This window comes from Podarcis liolepis, assembly GCF_965112155.1.
Source record: "Podarcis liolepis genome assembly, chromosome: 9".
Lineage (NCBI taxonomy): Eukaryota > Metazoa > Chordata > Lepidosauria > Squamata > Lacertidae > Podarcis > Podarcis liolepis.
This window is the reverse complement of record NC_139564.1, coordinates 3,710,614-3,731,496: the sequence shown is the minus strand read 5'-3', so window position 1 is coordinate 3,731,496 and position 20,883 is coordinate 3,710,614. Positions and strand designations below refer to the sequence as shown.

The following is a 20,883-nucleotide window of genomic DNA, read 5'->3' as shown; positions in this document are numbered from 1 at the left end:
CAAGGGAAAACAAGCTTGTTCCATCTTCCACGAGATATTCCAAGATGGCTCTTGTACCCCCCTGACACCCTCCCACACTTTCACTGGAGGCTGTTACCTGCTTGGACATGGAGTCGATCAGCCGCACGTAGAGGTCCTGCTCCGTCCGAAGTCCTGCGAGGAAGAAAAGCAAGAGGAACGTTTGTCTCTTCCGTTCTGGAACTTCCTATCCCCTGGCTGAAAATCACAGAGGCCCTCCACTTTCAAAATGGTGGCGCAAGGACGACGCAAGTCCCAAAATTTGGGGGGCGGGCGGCGGCAAGAGGTGGCGGAGTTTGGCACAACCGGCCGACAACTCTGGTGTGGTGCAGCGGTTAGAGTGTCGGATGAGGATCTGGGTTCAAATCCCCGCTCAGCCATGAAGGGAGCTCACTGGGAGTCCTTGGGCCCAGCCGCTGCCCCTCAGCTACCTCACAGGCCTAGCTGTCAACCTTTTCTTTTTTTTAAGGGAAATTCCCTTATTCCGAATAGGATTCCTCGCAAGAAAAGGGAAAAGTTGACAGCTATGCTCACAGGGTTGTTTGGGGGGTTCAGTGAGGAGAGAGGACGACCGCCTTGAGCTCCTTAGAGGGGAAAAAAGGAGGGATATGACATAATAATAATAATAATAATAATAATAATAATAATAATAATAATAATAATAATAATAATAATTTATTTATACTCCGCCCATCTAGCTGAGTTTCCCCAGCCACTCTGGGTGGCTCCCAATCGAGTGTTAAAAACAACACAGCATAAAACATTAAAAACTTCCCTAAACAGGGCTGCCTTCAGATGTCTTTTAAAAATAAGATAGCTGCTTATTTCCTTGACATCTGACGGGAGGGCGTTCCACAGGGCGGGTGCCACTACCCAGAATGAAATAAAACTAAACTACTTGCATTCCGTCTGCAATGATGGTTATCTAACCGTGATTCTTTTCTAATGATATGTGAGCCGGTGAGGGCTGAGCCTTGAATTGGGACCTAAGAGACTCTGAAAAGCCTAAACTTGGAGCTCGCATGATGGCTGATGGGCATTGTAGTCCAAGCCACTTGAAGGACCTCTGGTTAGTGCAATGAATGGATGCAGCGACTCTGCTGGAGCAAAGAGGGATGCTTTTTGCATGCCTACGTCTCCACGCTCTGAATGATGGGAGTTGTAGTCAGGGATGATTCCTGGGTCCAATTCAAGGTGCTAAACAACTGAGGCCCCAAATACCCGAGAGACGCCTCTTTCCTTTCCTAAATCCCCTCTTGGGTACTAAGATCGGCAGGGGGGGGGGGAGACACAAGATTTACCCACTCTGGAAGAATGGCAGATGAAGGTGATGGATTACATGGAATTGGCAGAAATGACTGGCAGAATTCGAGACCAGGGAGAAGAGTCGGTGAAAGAAGACTGGAAGAAATTTAAAGACTATTTACAGAAATATTGTAAAATTAATGAATGTTAGAAGAATGTTGGATAGAAACTAAGTGGTTTCCAGCTGTAATGCTTTAAGAGATAGGAAAAAAGGTTTGCAAAAGGGTAAAAGCTTAATGGTAAGGATTTGCTGAACTAACAAACTGAAGTGGAATACAAAAAAGGGAGGTATGAGGAGGTCCGGGGAAATAAGTGTAAGGAAGATATGTTATGGAAAATCAATGTGTTTTTTTAACTGTTTTTATTTTGTATGTTTCTTTTCATTTTTCATTTTTACTGTTATACTTTAAAAACTTTAATAAATATCTTTTTTTAAAAAATAAGATCGGCAGGGGGAGCTCTTTAGTAGTTCCTCTGCCCCCAAAAGGTTCAGGGTGGTAGTGGTGGCCTGGGGGTGGGTGAAGAGGCTCTTTCTGTGGTGGCCCCTAATCTGAGGAACTCCCCACAGAAGTGGGCCTGGCAGCTTCATTGCATAGCTTCTGGAAGATACAGCTCTTTTTGAAATCAGTTATGAAATTTTAAGTTGTTTTACACTGATTTTTTTATGCATTAAAAAAAATAATTATGCTTTATTATCAATGGTGTTTTTTAATTGCCACCACATGTCCTGGGATCTTAGGGTGAAGCGCAGGTAATAATAATATTGGGAATTGTGTTTTGAAACATATACAGGGCACCAAGCGGAGGAAGGCTAGTTTTAATTGTTTTAAGTCATCTGCTTTCTGGGTCCCCCTGAAAAAACTCCATGCAAACATAGCGAATTAGCCAGCAACGCTAAGTCATTTTGGACTCGCAGCTGTCCATGGAGGCACAAGTCAAATCTTTGTCCAGGGCAGCTGTGTCTGGTACGCAGGCTGAGACCCTTCCTGCCTATAGACTGTCTCACCAGAGTGGTGCATGCTCTGGTTATCTCCCTCTTGGACTACTGCAATGTGCTCCATTTGGGGCTACCTTTGAAGGTGACCCGGAAACTGCAATTAATCCAGAATGCGGCAGCTAGACTGGGGACTGGGGGCGGCCGCCAAGACCATATAACACCGGTCCTGAAAGATCTTCATTGGCTCCCAGTATGTTTCTGAGCACAATTCAAAGTGTTGGTGCTGACCTTTAAAGCCCTAGACGGTATATCTCAAGGAGCATCTCCACCCCCATCGTTCTACCCGGACACTGAGGTCCAGCGCCGAGGGCCCTCTGGCGGTTCCCTCACTGCGAGAAGCCAAGTTACAGGGAACCAGGCAGAGGGCCTTCTCGGTAGTGGCACCCACCCTGTGGAACGCCCTCCCACCAGATGTCAAAGAGACCAACAACTACCAAACTTTTAGAAGACATCTGAAGGCAGCCCTGTTTAGGGAAGCTTTTAATGTTTGATGTATTACAGTATTTTAATATTTTTTGGGGAAGCCCAGCCAGATGGGCGGGGTATAAATAATAAATTATTATTATTATGTAACGCTCCTTACCGTTACTGTACAAAAGCTGTAACCGGTAGTGGATGCCATTGTTGGTTTTCTCTCCTGTCTGCTCCTGAAAGAAAAGGACAAAATATTATTTTGAAAACACACACCGTAGCTTAAGACTCTCTGCCATCTTGCAGTAGCGAGACCCGGATTTGAATCATCTGCCAGCCATGAGACCCCTGACTTTTTGCCTTGCCTACATCATAGGATCGATGTGAGGATAAAGTTTGGAGGCAAACAATGAAAGGTGCCATGGAGAAAAGGCAGGATCAAAATATGATGAATCAATGCTAGGATAAGCTCAGTTGGTAGAACACGAGACTCTTAATCTCAGGGTTGTGGGTTCAAAATCCACGTTGGGGAAAAGATTTATGCATCACAGGGGGTAGGAATAGATGACCCTCGTGTTCCCTTCTAACTCTACAATTCTCCGATTCTATTAAATATTTGAAGAAATAAAGAAAAAACCAATTTAGTCTTACATCCGTCTCACCATCAGAAGGAGTCGATTTTTGAGAATATGCAAAGCAGTTTGCACACATTATCTCAGGAGTCCCTCACAATAACCCTGAAAGGTGGGTTGGGAAGTTTTTAATGTTTAAAAAGGTAAAGGGACCCCTGACCATAAGGTTCAGTCGTGGACGACTCTGAGGTTACTGGCCGAGGGAGCTGGCGTACAGCAGGGCACAGAAACGCCATTTACCTTCCCGCTGGAGCGGTACCTATTTATCTACTTGCACTTTGACGTGCTTTCGAACTGCTAGGTGGCAGGAGCAGGGACTGAGCAACGGGAGCTCACCCCGTCGAGGGGATTCGAACCGCCGACCTTCTGGTCGGCAAGCCCTAGGCTCTGTGGTTTAGACCACAGTGCCACCTGCGTCCCATTTTAATGTTTAGGGACGTTTTTAATGTTTGATGTTTTATTGTGGTTTTAAATATTTTGTTGGGAGCCGCCAAGTGTGGCTGGGGAGGCCCAGCCAGATGGGTGGGGTATAAGTAATAAATTATTATTATTAGTAGTAGTACTGTTATTCCCAAATTGCATAGGGGTGGGCAGAGAGACTAAGATAGCCAGGCCATCACCACAGCAGGGTTGAGGTTCAAACAGAAGAGTTGCCGATTTTGAAACAGGGACTGGGAAAGCTGAAATTCCCACTTCTAAGTCCTCAGCCCTACTGCTGTCCTCCCATTCTATCCAGGCACTCTATCCAGGTCTGGAGCCACAACACCCCATCAAATGGCGCTGAACCCATGGCCCTGGGAGCCGCCATCTTGGTTTTTGGAAAGGCCCCAGAAGTCAACTTCCATTGTATTGTGGATGTGAGCATGAGTAGGGGAGGGACACTGTTCACAGAATCATAGAACTGCACACTTGAAAGGGACCCCAAGGGTCAATTAGTCCAGCCCCCTGTTCCGTTCCATGGTTGCCGCCATTTGGATATGATGCCTCCGATCTGACCCCTTGAGGGGTTTTTTTGTGGGGGGGTGGGAGGAGAGAAACAACCGTGCAACCCGATTGGCTCCATACCCTGTCCTTCTCCACGAAGTCAATGAAAGACGTCCTCTCAATCTCCACAGGCTGCCCGTGCCGGTCGTACATGGCCAGGACGAAGTGGAAAAAGTTGGATTTCCTGAGGTTGGACGGAGGCTGCTTCTCGAAATGGGCCCGAGCCAGCCCAACGCCACTGCGAGGGAGAGACGGAAAGGAGAAGCCGGTCAGGAGAGGCGGAAACACAATAAAGAAATAAAGAAATCTGGTTTTTTTAAAAAATGAATGAACAAATAAATATTTATTGTGCATGGTTTTATTGAAGTGTCATAGTAATACAGTGATTCTCAAACCTTTCTTCCTCTGGGGCACACAGATAAAAAATTGCTCATAAACGTTATTTATGTATGCCACTACTGCGGCTCGTATTTCATTAGCCCCAAAATGGAAAACGAGCGAGGTCCCAACTGAAGAAGAATGGCAACTTAAGCTGATGGAAAACACGCAGATTACGGACTTAACATATAGAATAAGAGAGCAAGAAGAATATAACGTTTGGAGAAGATTGGAAAACGTTTATTGAATACATGGGGGCAACTGTGTGCACTTGAAAACGTGGGCAGCGTTAAGATAAATTCAACAGTGTAAGAAAGTTCTGATGGATGTAATAAAGGAATGCTGAATGGTATAATTTGTGTAAAATATGCGGGTATTTATGATATGCAAAATGAACTCCGGAAAGAGAAGGGGGGAAGTCACTGATATTTTAAAGGTGTTTAAACGAGTCTTCTAAATTGTAAAACAGAAAATTTAATAAAAATTATAAAAAATAAGATAAAAATTGTTCATGCTACACTGAATTTCTTAACTGATATGAAATATGTTGGAAAACACAACTAGGCTGATCCCCAGTATCACTTGATTATTTTGCTCTCCTTTGGAAAAGATAGCTATCCATATTCTGCAAATAAAATAAAATAGCTACTAAACTATACAACCCTGATATGTTTGGTTGTTCCTTTGATCATCCTTGAAATTTCCCTCTGCACTTGCAACCCTCTCCTGCCACACCCCTGGAGAACCACTGTAGTAAAAGGATGATGGATGGGGAAGATGAAAGCTTCCTTGGTTGATTTTCTGTCTAGTAATGGCACAGCAAGGTTCTTTTTTTGTGGGAGGGGGCACTGGGGCCTTACTCAAAGAAGTCGCAGTCCAGACCCTCAGGGGCAAGGGCAACGCTCCCCAGATTATGCCACTGACCCCATCAAAACCCGACCCTCCAAATATCGTCCCTGGGCACACTTGATAAAAGGATGCCACCTGTTGGCTTGTTCTGCCAACTGCAGGAAGCACTGTCCCCCGGGAACAGAATCACAGCCCCAGTTCACATGGGGAAAGCGGAAGTTAAGGTAATAATAATAATACAGTGGTGTCCCGCAAGACGAATGCCTCGCAAGACGGAAAACTCGCTAGACGAAAGAGTTTTCCGTTTTGGAGGTGCTTCGCAAAACGAATTTCCTATGGGCTTGCTTCGCAAGACGACAATGTCTTGCGAGTTCCTGCTTTTTTTTCCCCTCCCCCCCCCTTTTCTAAGCCGCTAAGCCGCTTATCAGCTGATCCGATCAGCAGATAAGCCGCTAAAAGCCGCTAATAGCGCTAATCCGTCAATGGGCTTGCTTCGCAAGACGAAAAAACCGCTAGACGAAGAGAATCACAGAACGGATTCTTTTCGTCTTGCGAGGCACCACTGTAGTAGTAGTAGTAATAATAATAATAATAATAATAATAATAATAATAATAATAATAAATTATTTATACCCCACCCATCTGGGTGGGTTTCCCCAGCCACTCTGGGCGGCTTCCAACAGAACACTAAAATACAATAACCTATTAAGCATTAAAAGCTTCCCTAAACAGGGCTGCCCTCAGATGTCTTTAAAAGTCAGGTAGCTGTTAATTTCCTTGACGTCTGATGGGAGAGCATTCCACAGGGTGGGTGCCACCATCGAGAAGGCCCTCTGCCTGGTTCCATGTACGGTAACTTGGCTTCTCACAGGGAGGGAACCGCCAGAAGGCCCTCGGTGCTGGACCTCAGTGTCCGGGCTGTACGATGGAGGTGGAGACGCTCCTTCAGGTTTCTATCATGCTCCCTTCTCCTCTCAACGCACGGCAGGCAGAAGTCCAACAGGTGCAGCCACGTCCTGCCACTGCTCCCCTAGGCTGAAACAAATACGCCAGACGTCTCTGCTGAAGGCATGGCTGCCACATGACGGGGACAAATTGCCAGGGGGTGGGGGACGTCTGCCAGTCCAGGGGGCCTGGTTCTGCACACCGTGGTGCAGGAGCTCAGCTGCCGGTTGAGCAGGGCACTGCCAAATATCGCAGCCTGGAAACACCCAGGCCCTGGATGAATTAAGGTGTCACCAATGAATGCACCCCATTCATAGAAGCAGAAGCTTCTACCCCCCCCCCCCCGAATTCAACCACATGTTTGACTGGTGCCTCCTTTTGGCCAAGCACTGCAACTGCAGGCCCCTCTGGGCAGATGCATTCCTGAAAATGAAAGAAACACGCACATTTGCGGCATTGTAGCTGCAACGGTTAATTCATGTGCATGGAAAGTGAAGAGGACTCTGGGAACTGAGGCCCTGAGAGGCAGCGGGTGGCACCTCCTAGGAGCGGCACCTCATAGGGATAGAAGGTAGACCCTGTTTTTAAAAGCATATGACACCCTTAATCTCAAGATCACAGGGCGGTTTGCAAAAGAAAAATGCAACATGCATTAAAAGAAACTAACACATCCTCCCCACACATTTAAAAGGCCAGGTTGTTTAGACGTTGAGTCCTGTCCGACTTCGTGACCCCTTGGACCAGAGCACGTCAGGCACTTCTGTCTTCCACTGCCTCCCGCAGTTTGGTCAAACTCATGCTGGTAGCTTTGAGAACACTGTCCCGCCATCTCGTCCCCTTCTCCTTGTGCCCTCCATCTTTCCCAACATCAGGGTCTTTTCCAGGGAGTCTTCTCTTCTCATGAGGTGGCCAAAGTCTTGGAGCCTCAGCTTCAGGATCTGTCCTTCCAGTGAGCACTCAGGGCTGATTTCCTTCAGAATGGAGAGGTTGGATCTTCTTGCAGTCCATGGGACTCTCAAGAGTCTCCTCCAGCACCATAATTCAAAAGCATCAATTTTTCGGCGATCAGCCTTCTTGATGGTCCAGCTCTCACTTCCATACATCACTACTGGGAAAACCATATTCAGATACCCTATGCCTGTCCAACTCATTGCTGTGACACAGCTGGCTCCGTGCATGCTAATCTATTATGTATTTCGGAAAGTTTGTTTGCAAGGCAGATGGGCACCTCTTAAGATATCGCAACCAAATTTTGCATGACGGTAAGAGCTGTTCAACCGTGGAACAGACCACGTGGGAAGACAGTAGACTCTCCTTCGTTGGAGGCTTGCCAATGGAGCGGGCATGGCCATCGTCCAGGCATTTTGGAGCTGTGATTACTGCCTACTGCCTACTGACCCCTTTGTCTGCCACACCTGCAATAAAACATGTCTCTCCTGTATCGGTCTCCACAGCCACAGCAGGCGTTGTAATTCTCTAATTGTTTGACTTCACCCCCTGATGGCGCACCCTTCAATTGTCTCTCGAGACAGACAGATGCCAACAAAAGTAAGATTCCTTGATTGCAGGGGGTTGGACTAGATGATCACTGGGGCGCCTTCCAACTCTTCAATTCCATGGCTCCAGAGATTAAGAAGCGGGTTTTTATCTGCTTGGGTAGAATTGGATGCCACTTGGCATCAAGACAGCAGACTGAACCTTTCAAAACAGTGCTGATCTTAACCACAAATTTCAAAACTCCCTTTTTTTTTGGTTTCTTAGACTTCCCAAGCAATGCCAGGTATATGGCTGCTGGTGCATTTATAAGCAAGACCCTAAAACTGAGCTCGGTTCTTATATACTGACTGGCCACATTTTTAAACCTGAACATATCTCATTCGGACTGGAAATAGTTTTCGCACAAGCTCAGCATTAAAAGCACATTGCAAATCAATATCAAATAATGCAATCAATGGCTCTCGTATTTGTGATCTCACTCTCTGAGCTCAGTCCAGTTGGGATGAAGCTCTATCTCTCTTTTAAATCAGAACCAGTGAAGGTGGTGAATGTCCTGTGTGAGTGTCTGGAGGCGGTTGGAGGATGGATGATGGCTAACAGATGGAGGCTGAATCCTGACAAGACAGAAGTATTGTTTTTGGGGGACAGGAGGCAGGCAGGTGTGGAGTACTCCCTGGTCTTGAATGGGGCAACTGTGCCCCTGAAGGACCAGGTGCGCAGCCTGGGAGTCATTCTGGATTCACAGCTGTCCATGGAGGTGCAGGTCAATTCTGGGTCCAGGGCAGCTGTCTGCCAGCTCCATCTGGTACACAGGCTGAGACCCTCCCTGCCTGCAGACTGTCTCGCCAGAGTGGTGCATGCTCTGGTTATCTCCTGCTTGGACTACTGCTCTACGTGGGGCTACCTTTGAAGGTGAACTGGAAACTACAACTAATCCAGAATGTGGCAGCTAGATTGGTGACTGGGAGCGGTCGCCAAGACCATATAACACCGGTCTTGAAAGACCTACATTGGCTCCCAGTGCATTTCTGAGCACAATTCAAAGTGTTGGTGCTGACCTTGAAAGCCCTAAATGGCCTCGGTCCAGTAGACCTGAAGGAGCGTCTCCACCCCCATTGTTCAGCCCGGACACTGTCCAGCTCCGAGGGCCTTCTGGCGGTTCCCTCACTGTGAGAAGCCAAGTTACAGGGAACCAGGCAGAGGGCCTTCTCGGTGGTGGTGCCTGCCCTGTGGAACGCCCTCCCACCAGATGTCAAGGAAATAAACAACTACCTGACTTTTAGAAGACACCTGAAGGCAGCCCTGTACAGGGAAGTTTTCAACGGTTGATGTTTTATTGTGTTTTTACTATTTTGCTGGGAGCCGCCCACAGTGGCTGGGGAAACCCAGGCAGATGGGCAGAGTATAAATAATAAAATTATTATTATTATTATTTATAAACCCTTTATATCAGTGGAAAAGATCTGAGCATTTGCCAATCAATCCAACCCAAATCAGTGGAGCCTCTTGCAAGATTGTGCTTTATACTGTATGTGGAAGTTGTTATAATAGCAGAAGAGGAGAAGGTGATGACTATGACAATAGCACAAAAGAAACGATGTGCATAGAATCACAGAATAATTGTGGAGTTGGAAGGGACCCCCGAAGCTCATCTAGTCCAACCCCCTGCAATGCAGATATGTAAACTGGGATGTAGACTTCAGACCTGCATGTGTGGGTTGCAGCTGATCAGCTGGTCCCCTTGGAAGTGGCCTTCCGCAAAGCTGGCATCCTGCATGCTTCTCTGGAGCTGATGGGAGTTGTAGTTCAAAAAATATTTGGAGGCCGAGGAGTGTCTTAAGAGGTTGTGGGTCCCACCTTTGTGCAGCTGTCTCTCTAGTGCCCGGAATACAAACCAACTTGCAATAAATGTGCCTCAGAAAAAGAGAAGGGAGATCAGAGATTGTCAGGCCGTGTGCTGCTGTCTGCCAGACCACTTTTCAAATCAACTGTCAGAGGTTGCGGTGAGGCGGGGAGTTGGGTGGAAGAGAAGGACAGCAAGCCTGAAAGTCTCTATAGCATCTGCAGAAAGCGATCGGCTGACATTCACCCGAGAGGGCAGCTTCTTAGAAAACCTCCTTCCTTTTTCCTTCACACTTGATTCCTGCAGCTGAAAAGCCCTTTCGAGAAAAAGGAACGTTCTCTTTGGGATTCCCCAAAAAATTCCTTCTCATAGAACGCCAGGACTTCAAAAGGCCTTAAGAGGAGAACCATGCTGGGAATATTGGGGAGGTTTTTCTGTTTTTGGTATAAGCTGCCTTATACAGAATCAGACCATTGGGTCCATCTAGCTTAGCAATGTCTACACGGAGTGGCAGAAGTTTTCCCAGCCACACCTAGACTGGAGGGGATTGTACCGGAGGTCTCTTGTAAGCAAGGAAGGTGGTCAGCCCCCCCTTTCCGCCACGCTTAGAGAGGCACAGAGTCCGCAACAAACTGTTACGCGGAAGCCAGCTTTTCATTTTCATTTTCATATTTTGCCTTTTGACGTTGTGAACTGTGACCTTCGGATAAAGGGCAGTAACCCAATTTAATAAATAATAATAATGACTTCGAAGACGCTGCGTCTCCAAAGCACAGAGAGCAGTTTCAAATCAAGCCTAGAAACACCTCGGAAAAAAAGGGAAAAGAATATGAGCCGCTCCCCTTTTTATATAATTTTACTCAAAACGCTCTCTTTCGAAGAGGCCACTGTGCAGCCTGCCTTGCACTTTGAATGCAGAATTTTGTTCCACCGCTTAGAGCGGTGATGACTTTGGAAAGGAAACAAGCTCTCTCCTGGGAGACCTTCAGCTCAGAGCTCAGACTAGCTTGTAATAAAACCTGGCGTGCCGTGTAGCCGAGTCGCCTGGGCTTTCTCGCTCTTATCAACGCTGATGTTGCACAGGCAGAATATATATAAAAAGGCCTTGCAGAGGCCCTGACACTGGGCCCTCTGTGCCACACAGGAGCCCTCTGGACCTGGCCTGAGAACCCGAACTCAGAACCAGCCCTATGCTCTGGTTACAGATGGTGTGGAGTACCTGCCAACTTTGGAAAAAGCAAAAATGGGAAGATCTCACTGCACGCTTAGAATCATAGAATTGCAGAGTTGGAAGGGATGAGAGGAGATGCTGTGATCTGCCCTTTTGTGCTATAGCCGACCTGAGATCTTTGGATGAAGGGTGGTATAAAGGTAAAGGTAAAGGGACCCCTGACCATTAGGTCCAGTCTTGACCAACTCTGAGGTTGCGGCGCTCATCTCGCTCTATAGGCCGAGGGAGCTGGCATTTGTCCACAGACAGCTTCCGGGTCATGTGGCCAGCATGACTAAGCCACTTCTGGGGAACCAGAGCAGCGCACGGAAACGCCATTTACCTTCCCGCCGGAGTGGTACCTATTTATCTACTTGCACTTTGACGTGCTTTCGAACTGCTAGGTTGACAGGAGCAGGGACCGAGCAACAGGAGCTCACCCCATCGGGGGGATTCGAACCACCGACCTTCTGATGAGCAAGTCCTAGGCTCTGTGGTTTAACCCACAGCGCCACCCGCGTCCCGAAGGGTGGTATACAAATGTTAAAATAAAAATGCAGTCAATAAACATCTGGAGCACATTATGTTGGCCACCCCTGCTTTACTGTGCATGCATAGAGAAGCAAGGAACTGTGGCGCAACAGACACTACTGTGCATGCGTTGTGTTGTTGGGAAAGCCACGGCTAGCGTTCCCAGTCCCCCTGGCCACATCAAGAGGGGCTTGGGCCTCGGGGTGGCATCAATCCTAGAATTGTTGGGTCGGAGGGGACCACGAGGGCCATCTAGTCCAACCCCCTGCAATGCAGGAATCTCAGCTCAAGCATCCAGGACAAATGACCACCCAAGCTCTGCTTAAAAACCTCAAAGGAAGAAGAGTCCACCAGCTTCCAAGGGAGACCGTTCCACTGCCAAACAACTCTTGCCATCCACAACCTCCAGAGGGAAGACTGTTCCAGTTTGAGGGGCAAAATTTAGAAGAAGCCCATTTGCCTGCCAGCTGCCCTCAAATATATATTCAATGCTATCCCCTTCTGCCAAGAGTCGAGGGGCCTGATCCTTCCCCATTGTAGACTAACCCTATGAGCTTCTAGAATATATGAGAAATCTGGGGCTCATTTCTAGCTGGCCCTGTGTATCCCCTCCACCTAGACAACAAACCATCCTCCTGACTTGTGGAGAAAATGCTTGTCTGTCTTGCCCTCTCTTCGTTGGAAAGAAGATTTTGTGTGTGTGTGTGTGTGTGTGTGTGTGTGTGTGTGTGTAAGGAAGTCACTTTCTCCATCAGTTGCACAATGGGCCAATGGGAAAAAGAAAGTTCTTCCTAACATTTAGTCGGGATCTCCGTTCTTGACCTTTGAATCCACTGGTTCAGGTCTTCGCCCTGGAGCAGTGGAAAACAAGCTTGCTCCGTTTTCCATGTGACTTATTCTAGCCCTGCCCATGTTCCCGAGGAAAGGGAAGGCTATTAAAAAGAAAAGGCGCAGCCAATCAAAACATCCAGTTCAATTAAGTTAGCCACGCTTGTTTAAGGCAGGGGTACCCAAACTTTTTTCAAAGAGGGCCAGATTTGATGAAGTGAACCTGCGCGAGGGCCAACCAAAGTCCAAAGTTGTTGCGCTTCTCTTAGGATTGATGTTGCTGAGCTTTTTTTTAGCTTTTTAAAGGATTTTACCCCAGGACATGCTTCCTCAACCTCAGCCCTACAACTCCCATGATTCCTAGCTAGCAGGACCAGTGGTCAGGGATGCTGGGAATTGTAGTCTCAAAACATCTGGAGGGCCGAGGTTGAGGAAGCCTGCCCCAGGACATATACTGCCACAGGGGCTGAATTAAATCGACCGGCGGACCATATTAGGCCCCTGAAACAGAGGACATGCCTGGTTTAAGGCTTCCTGGTTGTCAAACGCAACCTTCACAGGGTGGGTTTTGTGGAATGTGCTCAGGCTCTGATTTTCATGGACTTCAAGGTGAAGGTACCATGACCATCTCTGTTTGTCCCTTAACTTTTTGAAAGTTGGCCAAGGGAGCAAGACCGTCTCTGATATTCCGACGGCCCAACTGAGAGAAGACATTTACGGCTCCGGATTTCAAGTGGGCGCAGGAGCAACTATTGCACAAGGTTGTGGCAACAGTTGCCACCTTTCCCGCCAGAGCTTCCTGTGCCTTTATCCTTAGCCTGCCAGGCAGAAATTGAACGGGCACTGCTTTCCCTGCAGCAGAATTCCCTGGCAGAATTTCTGCCTGCCACACAGCTACGAAAAGGAACAGGAATCCTACCGGGATGGCAGAGTCAATTTACACATTCCAGAAGCGCTTGCGGACTGGATCTTCCCCTGTTGCTTTAGAATTTAAAGTGAGCCTAGGGGAAGAGGGGAATTATGTGTGTGCTAGATGTAGCCCCCTGCACCACTCCTCCAGCCAAAATTGTCCCCCAAAGCGCCTATCGAATTTCTGAGGCAATACATCAGTCTCAGGAGCCTTTGCTTAGCGCTGAAGTCAACTTAAGTTCAGAGTAAACGGAATTTGCACCTTATTCTCTCCCAGGTAGAACTGCCAAAGTTCTTGACCTGCCCCTTTGCATATCACAACAGCTTGATCTGCAGCTGTTAACAAACGGTCATATTTAATCTCCATGAGAATCAAGCTGCTGTTAAATGCAAGCCAGGGTTGGATTTTTCTATTGTTGTCCTTCTGTTAATGCTTAAAAAAATAATCAGTTGGCAACTCTAGATCCTGGTTTTGATTTATATATATAAAAAAAGCCCTCAAGAGCTTTGGCCCTGACTCGAGATGGGGGAGCAAAAATTAATTCAGTTCGCATTTAAGGGTCTAATTCGCACTTTCAGAACAGCAGGAAGAATGAAACACAGCCTCTCTCTTTTTTTGGAAATCTGTATTGTTCTGAATTTTGCAATGCAACCTTCCCTGGCCAAAAAATTCACATACTGCAGTTAAGTATGCATAGAAATGCATGTATTTTTGGAAGCAGCAAAGAAAGATACATTATAAAAGGGAGGGGGGAAATGCTTTGCAAAAGAGGGTATATTAGGCAAAATTGCATACAAAGATGTGTAAGGAGAGATTCTCACGCAGCTGCAGCTGAATTTTCACAAGGAGTGTTTTTTCCACACACACACACACACACACACAGGTACCTTGGTTTACAAACTTAATCCATTCCGGAAGTTCCGTTCTTAAACCAAGGCGTGCTTTCCCATAGCGGCAGGGGACTCAGTTTACAAATGGAACACACTCAACAGGAAGCGAAACATGTTCTTATTCCAAGGCAAATGAAACAGTGGATGTATGATTTTTGTGGTTCATGCTGTGGCCATAGACATGTGATTTGACGGTGAGTTTGGGGTAGCCCACTACAAAAATCCTGAGAATCCATGTGGATCCGTGCTTTGTAACCACGTTTTTGCACCACTGCGGCCCCATGAAACAGTGGATGTGTGATTTTTTGGGTGCAGGCTGTAGCCATGGACATGCTATGTGATCTGATGGTGAATTTGGGGTGACCCAATGCAAAAATCCTGAGGATCCATGGGCTTTTACCTCCTCACTCCCAGGCAGCCTCCTTTATCACTAGCCTCCCTTATCTCCCTCCCGATCGCTTACCAGTCAGCTGCTCAGCGGCTTTGTTTCAACTTCTCCTTCCTTCTTGTTTGCTTTAGTGTCTTTTCCTTAGCTGAAACAGTTTTTTGCTCCTCCTTTTCTTCTAATTTCTCTCCTCATTGCTTTAGTCTTCCTGTCTCCTCTCCTTGCAAGTTTGCTGTCTTTACCTCCTCACTCCCAGGCAGCCTCCTTTATTGCTAGCATCCCTTATCTCCCTCCTCGATCGCTTGCCGATCAGTGGCTTTGTTTCAGCACCCACTTCCCTCTTTCAAAAAAAAAGCATGATCTGCACCTGGGCAATTCAGCTCCAGGGACCAGACATTCACCCCATAAGACGCACAGACATTTCCCCTTACTTTTTAGGAAGAAAAAGGTGCGTCTTATGGAGTGAAAAATACAGTAAGTTAAAGGACCCCTGACCATTAGGTCCAGTCGCGGACGACGCTGGGGTTGCGGTGCTCATCTCGCTTTACTGGCCGAGGGAGCCGGCGTACAGCTTCCGGGTCATGTGGCCAGCATGACTAAGCCGCTTCTGGCGAACCAGAGCAGCACACAGAAATACCGTTTACCTTCCCGCTGGAGCGGTACCTATTTATCTACTTGCACTTTGACGTGCTTTCGAACTACTAGGTTGGCAGGAGCAGGGACCGAGCAACGGGAGCTCACCCCGTCGCAGGGATTTGAACCGCCGGCCTTCTGATTGGCAAGTCCTAGGCTCTGTGATTTAACCCACAGTGCCACCCGCATCCCTATAAAGGGACCCCTAAAAAAATATGGTAACTAGTTACTAAAAACCAACCAAACAAAGAGTTAAACCTATCTCTACAGAAGAAGCAGTGGCTATTGGCTGCTTGCAACCAAGTGAAGATGTCTGGGCATCAGGATGGCACCTGACATATCCACCATCTGTTCGACTCCCGAAACGGTTCAAAAACCAAGGCGTGGCTTCCGATTGGCTGCAGGAACTTCCTGCACTCAAGCGGAAGCTGCGTCAGACGTTCGGCTTCCAAAAAACGTTCGCAAACCGGAACACTTACTTTGCGGCGTTCGGGAGCCGATTTGTCTGGGAGCCAAGCCGTTGGAGTACCAAGGTACCACTGTCTTGAAAAATACAACTTTCGAGACATCTGGCCCCAAAATGGCAACTTGACATTCCATTGGGGCAGCCTGGTTTAAGGAGCCATTTTGCACCTAGCTTATATAGCTGAGTTTCTAACACTGAGAAGCAGTAGCAAACACTTGGTCAACACAGAGACTGGTGCTCCTCTCTAAAAAAACAGCATCTTTGCCCTAGATGGCCCTTGGGACCGATTTTGACTCTACAATTATATGATTCTAGGACTCTTTTATATCCTTCAGAGAAGGAACGGGCAAGTTAGAGACCAGAGGGAGGGTGCATCTCAGAGCTAAGGGTCCTTTTTTATTTTCTGAAGCTGAAACAGGGAATGAAAATATCCAAGACAACATTTCTTTCCAGTAACAACTGGCTGCTATTGCCTGTAATTTCAAACACTCTACCAGCGAGTAAATCCCGTTTAACCCAGTAGGGCTCACTTCTATGCTTTGAGGTCGCACCATCTGCTTGCTTAAGGTGAGAGTTATCTCGCACTATCTCCAGTATCCGAAGAAGGCAGCGACAGGGGTTTTGGGCAATATGCAAATTTATTTAAATTTAATCAATCAGATAAAAGGCAGATGATTAATCAACGATACACTCTGCCACTGGTCCTAATTTTACACATTGTGGATGTGTGTGTTTTTGGTTTTTTTAAACAGTTTATTAGCACTGACATAAACACATGACCATCTCGACCAAGATCGGCACCCTGCGGCCCAAGTCAGAAAACCCACCCGGACGTCAAAAAAAGTGTGATTTTCTGGGAACTTCCCTCCTGGATTTCTGTGCTCCCAGCAACCTTTTGGCTCTAAAAATACCCCGTGAAAGAAAAAGAGCTTGTGCAGGTTCCCTGCTGATTGAAGGATCAGTTTTGACAACCAGCTCCTTCGCTCCTCTCCCCCCAGCCCCATCTTCAAGAATCTCCTCCGTGCAGCCGAAAAAGGCTCTTTCGCAGCAGCGTTTCAATCAGAGAAATGCAGGGAGAGGGGGCCAGCCCTCGTTAAAAACAAGAGGCAAATTTCCTTCCCAACCTTCAGCCCACAGACAAGAAAGTAAGACAATCTCTCTTCCCCCTCAGCATAATCTCCTAGGTAAATTACTCTTCCACCCACTGACTCTTCCTAGGCTGCTCTCTGGGTGTCCGTTTAGCTAAAAAGCAGGGTGGGAGCAGAGAGAGGGAGAGATTTGTAAGTTATATAGATAACTTAGGGAGGGGGGGGAATCAAGGGAAATCTCGCCCGCTTCTTGTTTAGGACCCAGTTCCCTGGGGGTAAAAACTGGGTCTCTCCCACTATCTCCCCACCACCACCACCGTGGACCCATCACACCCCTACTGTCAACAAATGCCTGTCCCTTCTCCTTAATTTCCCCCTGCCCTAATTTTCTGAGCAGCTCCAGGCGACGGGGCTAGGAATCACGTTAGGATCGTGAAAGAGACACCCAGGGGTCATCTAGCACAACCCCCGCAATGCAGGTGTGATGGCCTGGGGCTCGGAACCAGAGGAGTCTCAGTCCACACCAGATCCTTTGCCTCATCTGAACCAAGTCTGGGGCCTGATCCTGAAGAGTCCCAGTCTGCACAGGTTCCCCTGCAACAAGCACCAGCTGGGCCGAGTCAGGGGCCTGAGCCTGCCCTGGCTCCAGATGTGGGGATGACCTCGTTGCCTCCAGCTGGGCCATCACTTACAGCTGCTCCACTACCGGTTGGGTCAGGTGAGGCTGAGGCGGCCTCTGGGTCTAGTAACCCACCGACATCTCCCGAGATGCAGAGACTGAGGTCTGAGAGAAAGAGAGACCTGAGTACTCGCAGGAGGAGTGCTCACCTTTGGGTGAGACAGGGAGGTGAGTCACCGGGGGATCAGGACCGGCCATTACCCCGACAGAGATAAAAGGCTGTCGGACCCCGCCTCAGGTTGTGGGAGCAACATTGCTATATCCTGCCTGAGATCCTGTACCTGTCCTTGCCTGGTTTCCTGCCTTGACCCTGTGGGACTGACTCCTAGCAGAACCTCCAGATTCTGGTCTGGTCCTGGGTTACCCCCGGGCCCAGCACAGTAGGAATCATGGCTAAAGAATACGATATGGTACGATAATCTTTATTGTCATTGTCCCATACAGAACAACGAAATTGAAAAATCTACATAAAACATTCAAAACCCAACAAGCCTGCTATCCCAGCCTGGTTAGCCCCCTAAAAACTCTGATACCCCATTTTTAAATACAATATACTTCCGCAGAGACGCCTTACATTGCGTTTAAAACCAAAATCGCATTTGGGTAGAAACTCAGGCGGCTAGTCCTAGTCTTTATAACCCTGTACCTTCTTCCAGACGGCAGAAGCTGAAAGAGATCATTTCCGGGGTGTGCACTGTCCTGCGCGATCTCTGCAGCTTTCTTATGGCACCTGGAAGCATAGATTTGATCCAAGGTGGGAAGAGTGCACACAATTTTTTCAATTATACTGAAATCCTCTGAAAGGTGGCCATTTGTTTCCCATTATGCTGCTGCTAGCCACTGGGTATATTTGGGATGCGCCTCACTGAGGGAAGAGGGCGTTTGATGGGTTATATCAGGGCTCAGCCCTGCCTCGACCTGGGGTCTACTCAGATGAGAGGCAAGGACAGCCAGACCCACTGGTATATTTCCACCCAGCCAATGTTCCTGGGGAGTCATCGGACCTAGACATCCCTGCCCCAGGACTCGAGGTCCACACACTACCCCCCAAAATGGGCCACAGCCTACAGGATCAGAAGAAATGGAAAGACAAGCAGGAACTTGGGTCTCTCTGTTACTACGGATTTTACAACCCTGGTCCCATTCATTGACCAGGGGACTAAGGGACACTCCGTTGTGTAGGGCTACAGTAAGGGAGGAAAGTATTTGATCCCCTGCTAAATTTGCCCGTTTGCCCTCTGACGAAAAAAATGACCAGTCCATAATTTTAATGGTAGGCTTACTGTAGCTGTGAGAGACAGAATTTTACGCCTCCTGAGATGTGTACAAACCTGGTGGCCACCTACAAGAAACGTCTCACCTCTGCAATTGCCAACAAGGGTTTTGCCACCAAGTCATCTTTTGCAAAGACTTATTTCACTCATTACAATGCACATCAATCTCTGACTTTTGCCTTCTGGGTTTCTGGGGGTTTTCCTGTTGTTATTCTGTCTCTCACAGCTACAGGAAACCTACCATTAAAATTAATGGACTGGTCATTTCTTCGTCAGAGGGCAAACGGGCAAATTTAGCAGGGGATCAAATACCTTTTCCCCCTCACTGTATGTGTCAATTTGATGTTTCATTACAAAACATCTGGAGGACACCGGGATAGCAAAGAATGCCTTATGACGAACCGTGTTGCGAGCTGCCTTGGGAATTGATTGGCTGAAAGGCAGAGTTTACATCCCCAGAAAACAAATAAGCAAACCCCATAAGGAATGGTTAGAAAAGAGGAGCGGACAGTATCTCAGATCTTTGCTGTATGCAAACACTGAAATGGTTTGCTTAGCTTCGTACAGCAAGGTAAGTCTCAAACGTTCAGGAGTGTGCATCAAATTTATTAGCAGCTGGAAAGGAGGGTCTTTGCCAAACAGTGGAGAGCACGGCCAAAGCAGGAACGGTTGTGGAAAATGCGGGAATGCAAAATCTCAAATGAGAAGTGCAATTCTAAGAGAAGTTCGGCATATTCTTGCGATTTACATAACAGCGCAGCTATCTGTCACAGATGCCTTTTGGGGGAGAGCTGAGTACACTTCAAGGACCTGGAATATTTATGTATTATATTTCGTGTCTAAGGATGTTGTGGGCGCTGCCTTCTGAGAGTTGTGCGATTTGAAACTCCTCGGCATAAATGCAGATGCTTAAATAAAGGCTGTTTGAAAGCTGTTTGAACGCCAGCAGCTCGTGACGTAGAAACCGCTTTCCACATATGGATGCCTGAATCTGGATGGTTTTCTCTCTGAATAAATGAAGTTTCTCATGCACTGAGTGTCCATTTCTGCAGACAAGCGTCAGGGGGAGATAAAAAGGAATATCAGTTTCGTTTCGTTGTCAATTCCTTTAAATGGGTTACACATAGCTGCTGAAATAAAGGCAGACAGGTGGATATAAACACAGGAGCTCACACTTTGCAAATTGCACGTTTCAGGATCAATCTCTAGGTATTATTATTATTATTATTATTATTATTACCCTATCTTTTTTCCAGACCAGGACTCAAAACAACACGCAAAAAGCTAAAACATATAAAAGTTAAAAAAGGAATTTAATGGAATTAAAACAATATTATTATTATTATTATTATTATTATTATTATTATTATTATTATTATTATTTAAAAAAGGTACGGCTGGGAGAGACTCCTGTCTGAAAGCCCGAGGAGCTGCTGGCAGTCAGAGTAGGTAATACTAGCCTAGATGATCTGATCAGTAAAGGAGAATTCCCTAGGAAGGGATATAGTCGAGTGGAAAGCACATCCTTTGCATGCAAAAGGTCCCACCTTAGACGCCTCTGCGTCTAAGTTAGGGTCTATCTGTAACACAGTTACAAGTCATCAGTAAAACAATCCCCTTCCATAAAACACTATTAACAGGGAGCTACATCCACCCAAATAGTCCCAGTTGGGCAAAGACTTCTCCTCGTGCAACAGAATTTCGCTTCCCTCTGCAAGCCCTGCACTGCCATCTAAAACTTGCTTTATTTGGTCCTGTTGTTGCACGAGGGGCATCTCACAGAAACAAGTGTTGTATCAGCAGCACAAGGCAGAAACTTTGACAAAGGCAGACCCACAGGCTCCAGGGAGCTGGGTTCAAATTCTGGAAAAACCACAACCCTGTTTTGGGGGGAAAGAGGGGGAAGGGAAGTTCTGTTGTGCAAATTGGTCTCTGCATGAATGGGAGGGTTTTGTTGAGAGAGACCCCAACCTGTCTATGGAGCATTCCTTCTGGTTTGTTTGGGGAGGCTAGCTGGTGTCGCCTCAAGCAATTGCCAGCCTGCACTTTTCCATGTTTCTCTGTCACTTTCCTTACAGCAAACGGTCCCAATTTTTTGGGTGAGGCGGGGGGTAGAAGTGATTATGTTCT

The 20,883-nt window shown here is 47.2% G+C and overlaps 1 protein-coding gene across 3 annotated transcripts in view; it reads right to left on the bottom strand.

The window, feature by feature from the left end:
- The window catches only part of LOC310685789 (transcription factor COE1-like), a 96,598-nt gene that overhangs the window by 59,205 nt on the left and 16,510 nt on the right, over positions 1-20,883 (bottom strand). For all 3 annotated transcript variants that reach the window (XM_083458721.1, XM_083458722.1, XM_083458723.1), the window contains 3 exons: positions 4,429-4,585; positions 2,904-2,967; positions 98-153 (listed from right to left, as the gene is read on the bottom strand). In XM_083458721.1, coding sequence (XP_083314847.1) covers positions 98-153; positions 2,904-2,967; positions 4,429-4,585 — 277 coding nt within the window. The remainder of the gene's footprint in view (positions 1-97; positions 154-2,903; positions 2,968-4,428; positions 4,586-20,883) is intronic.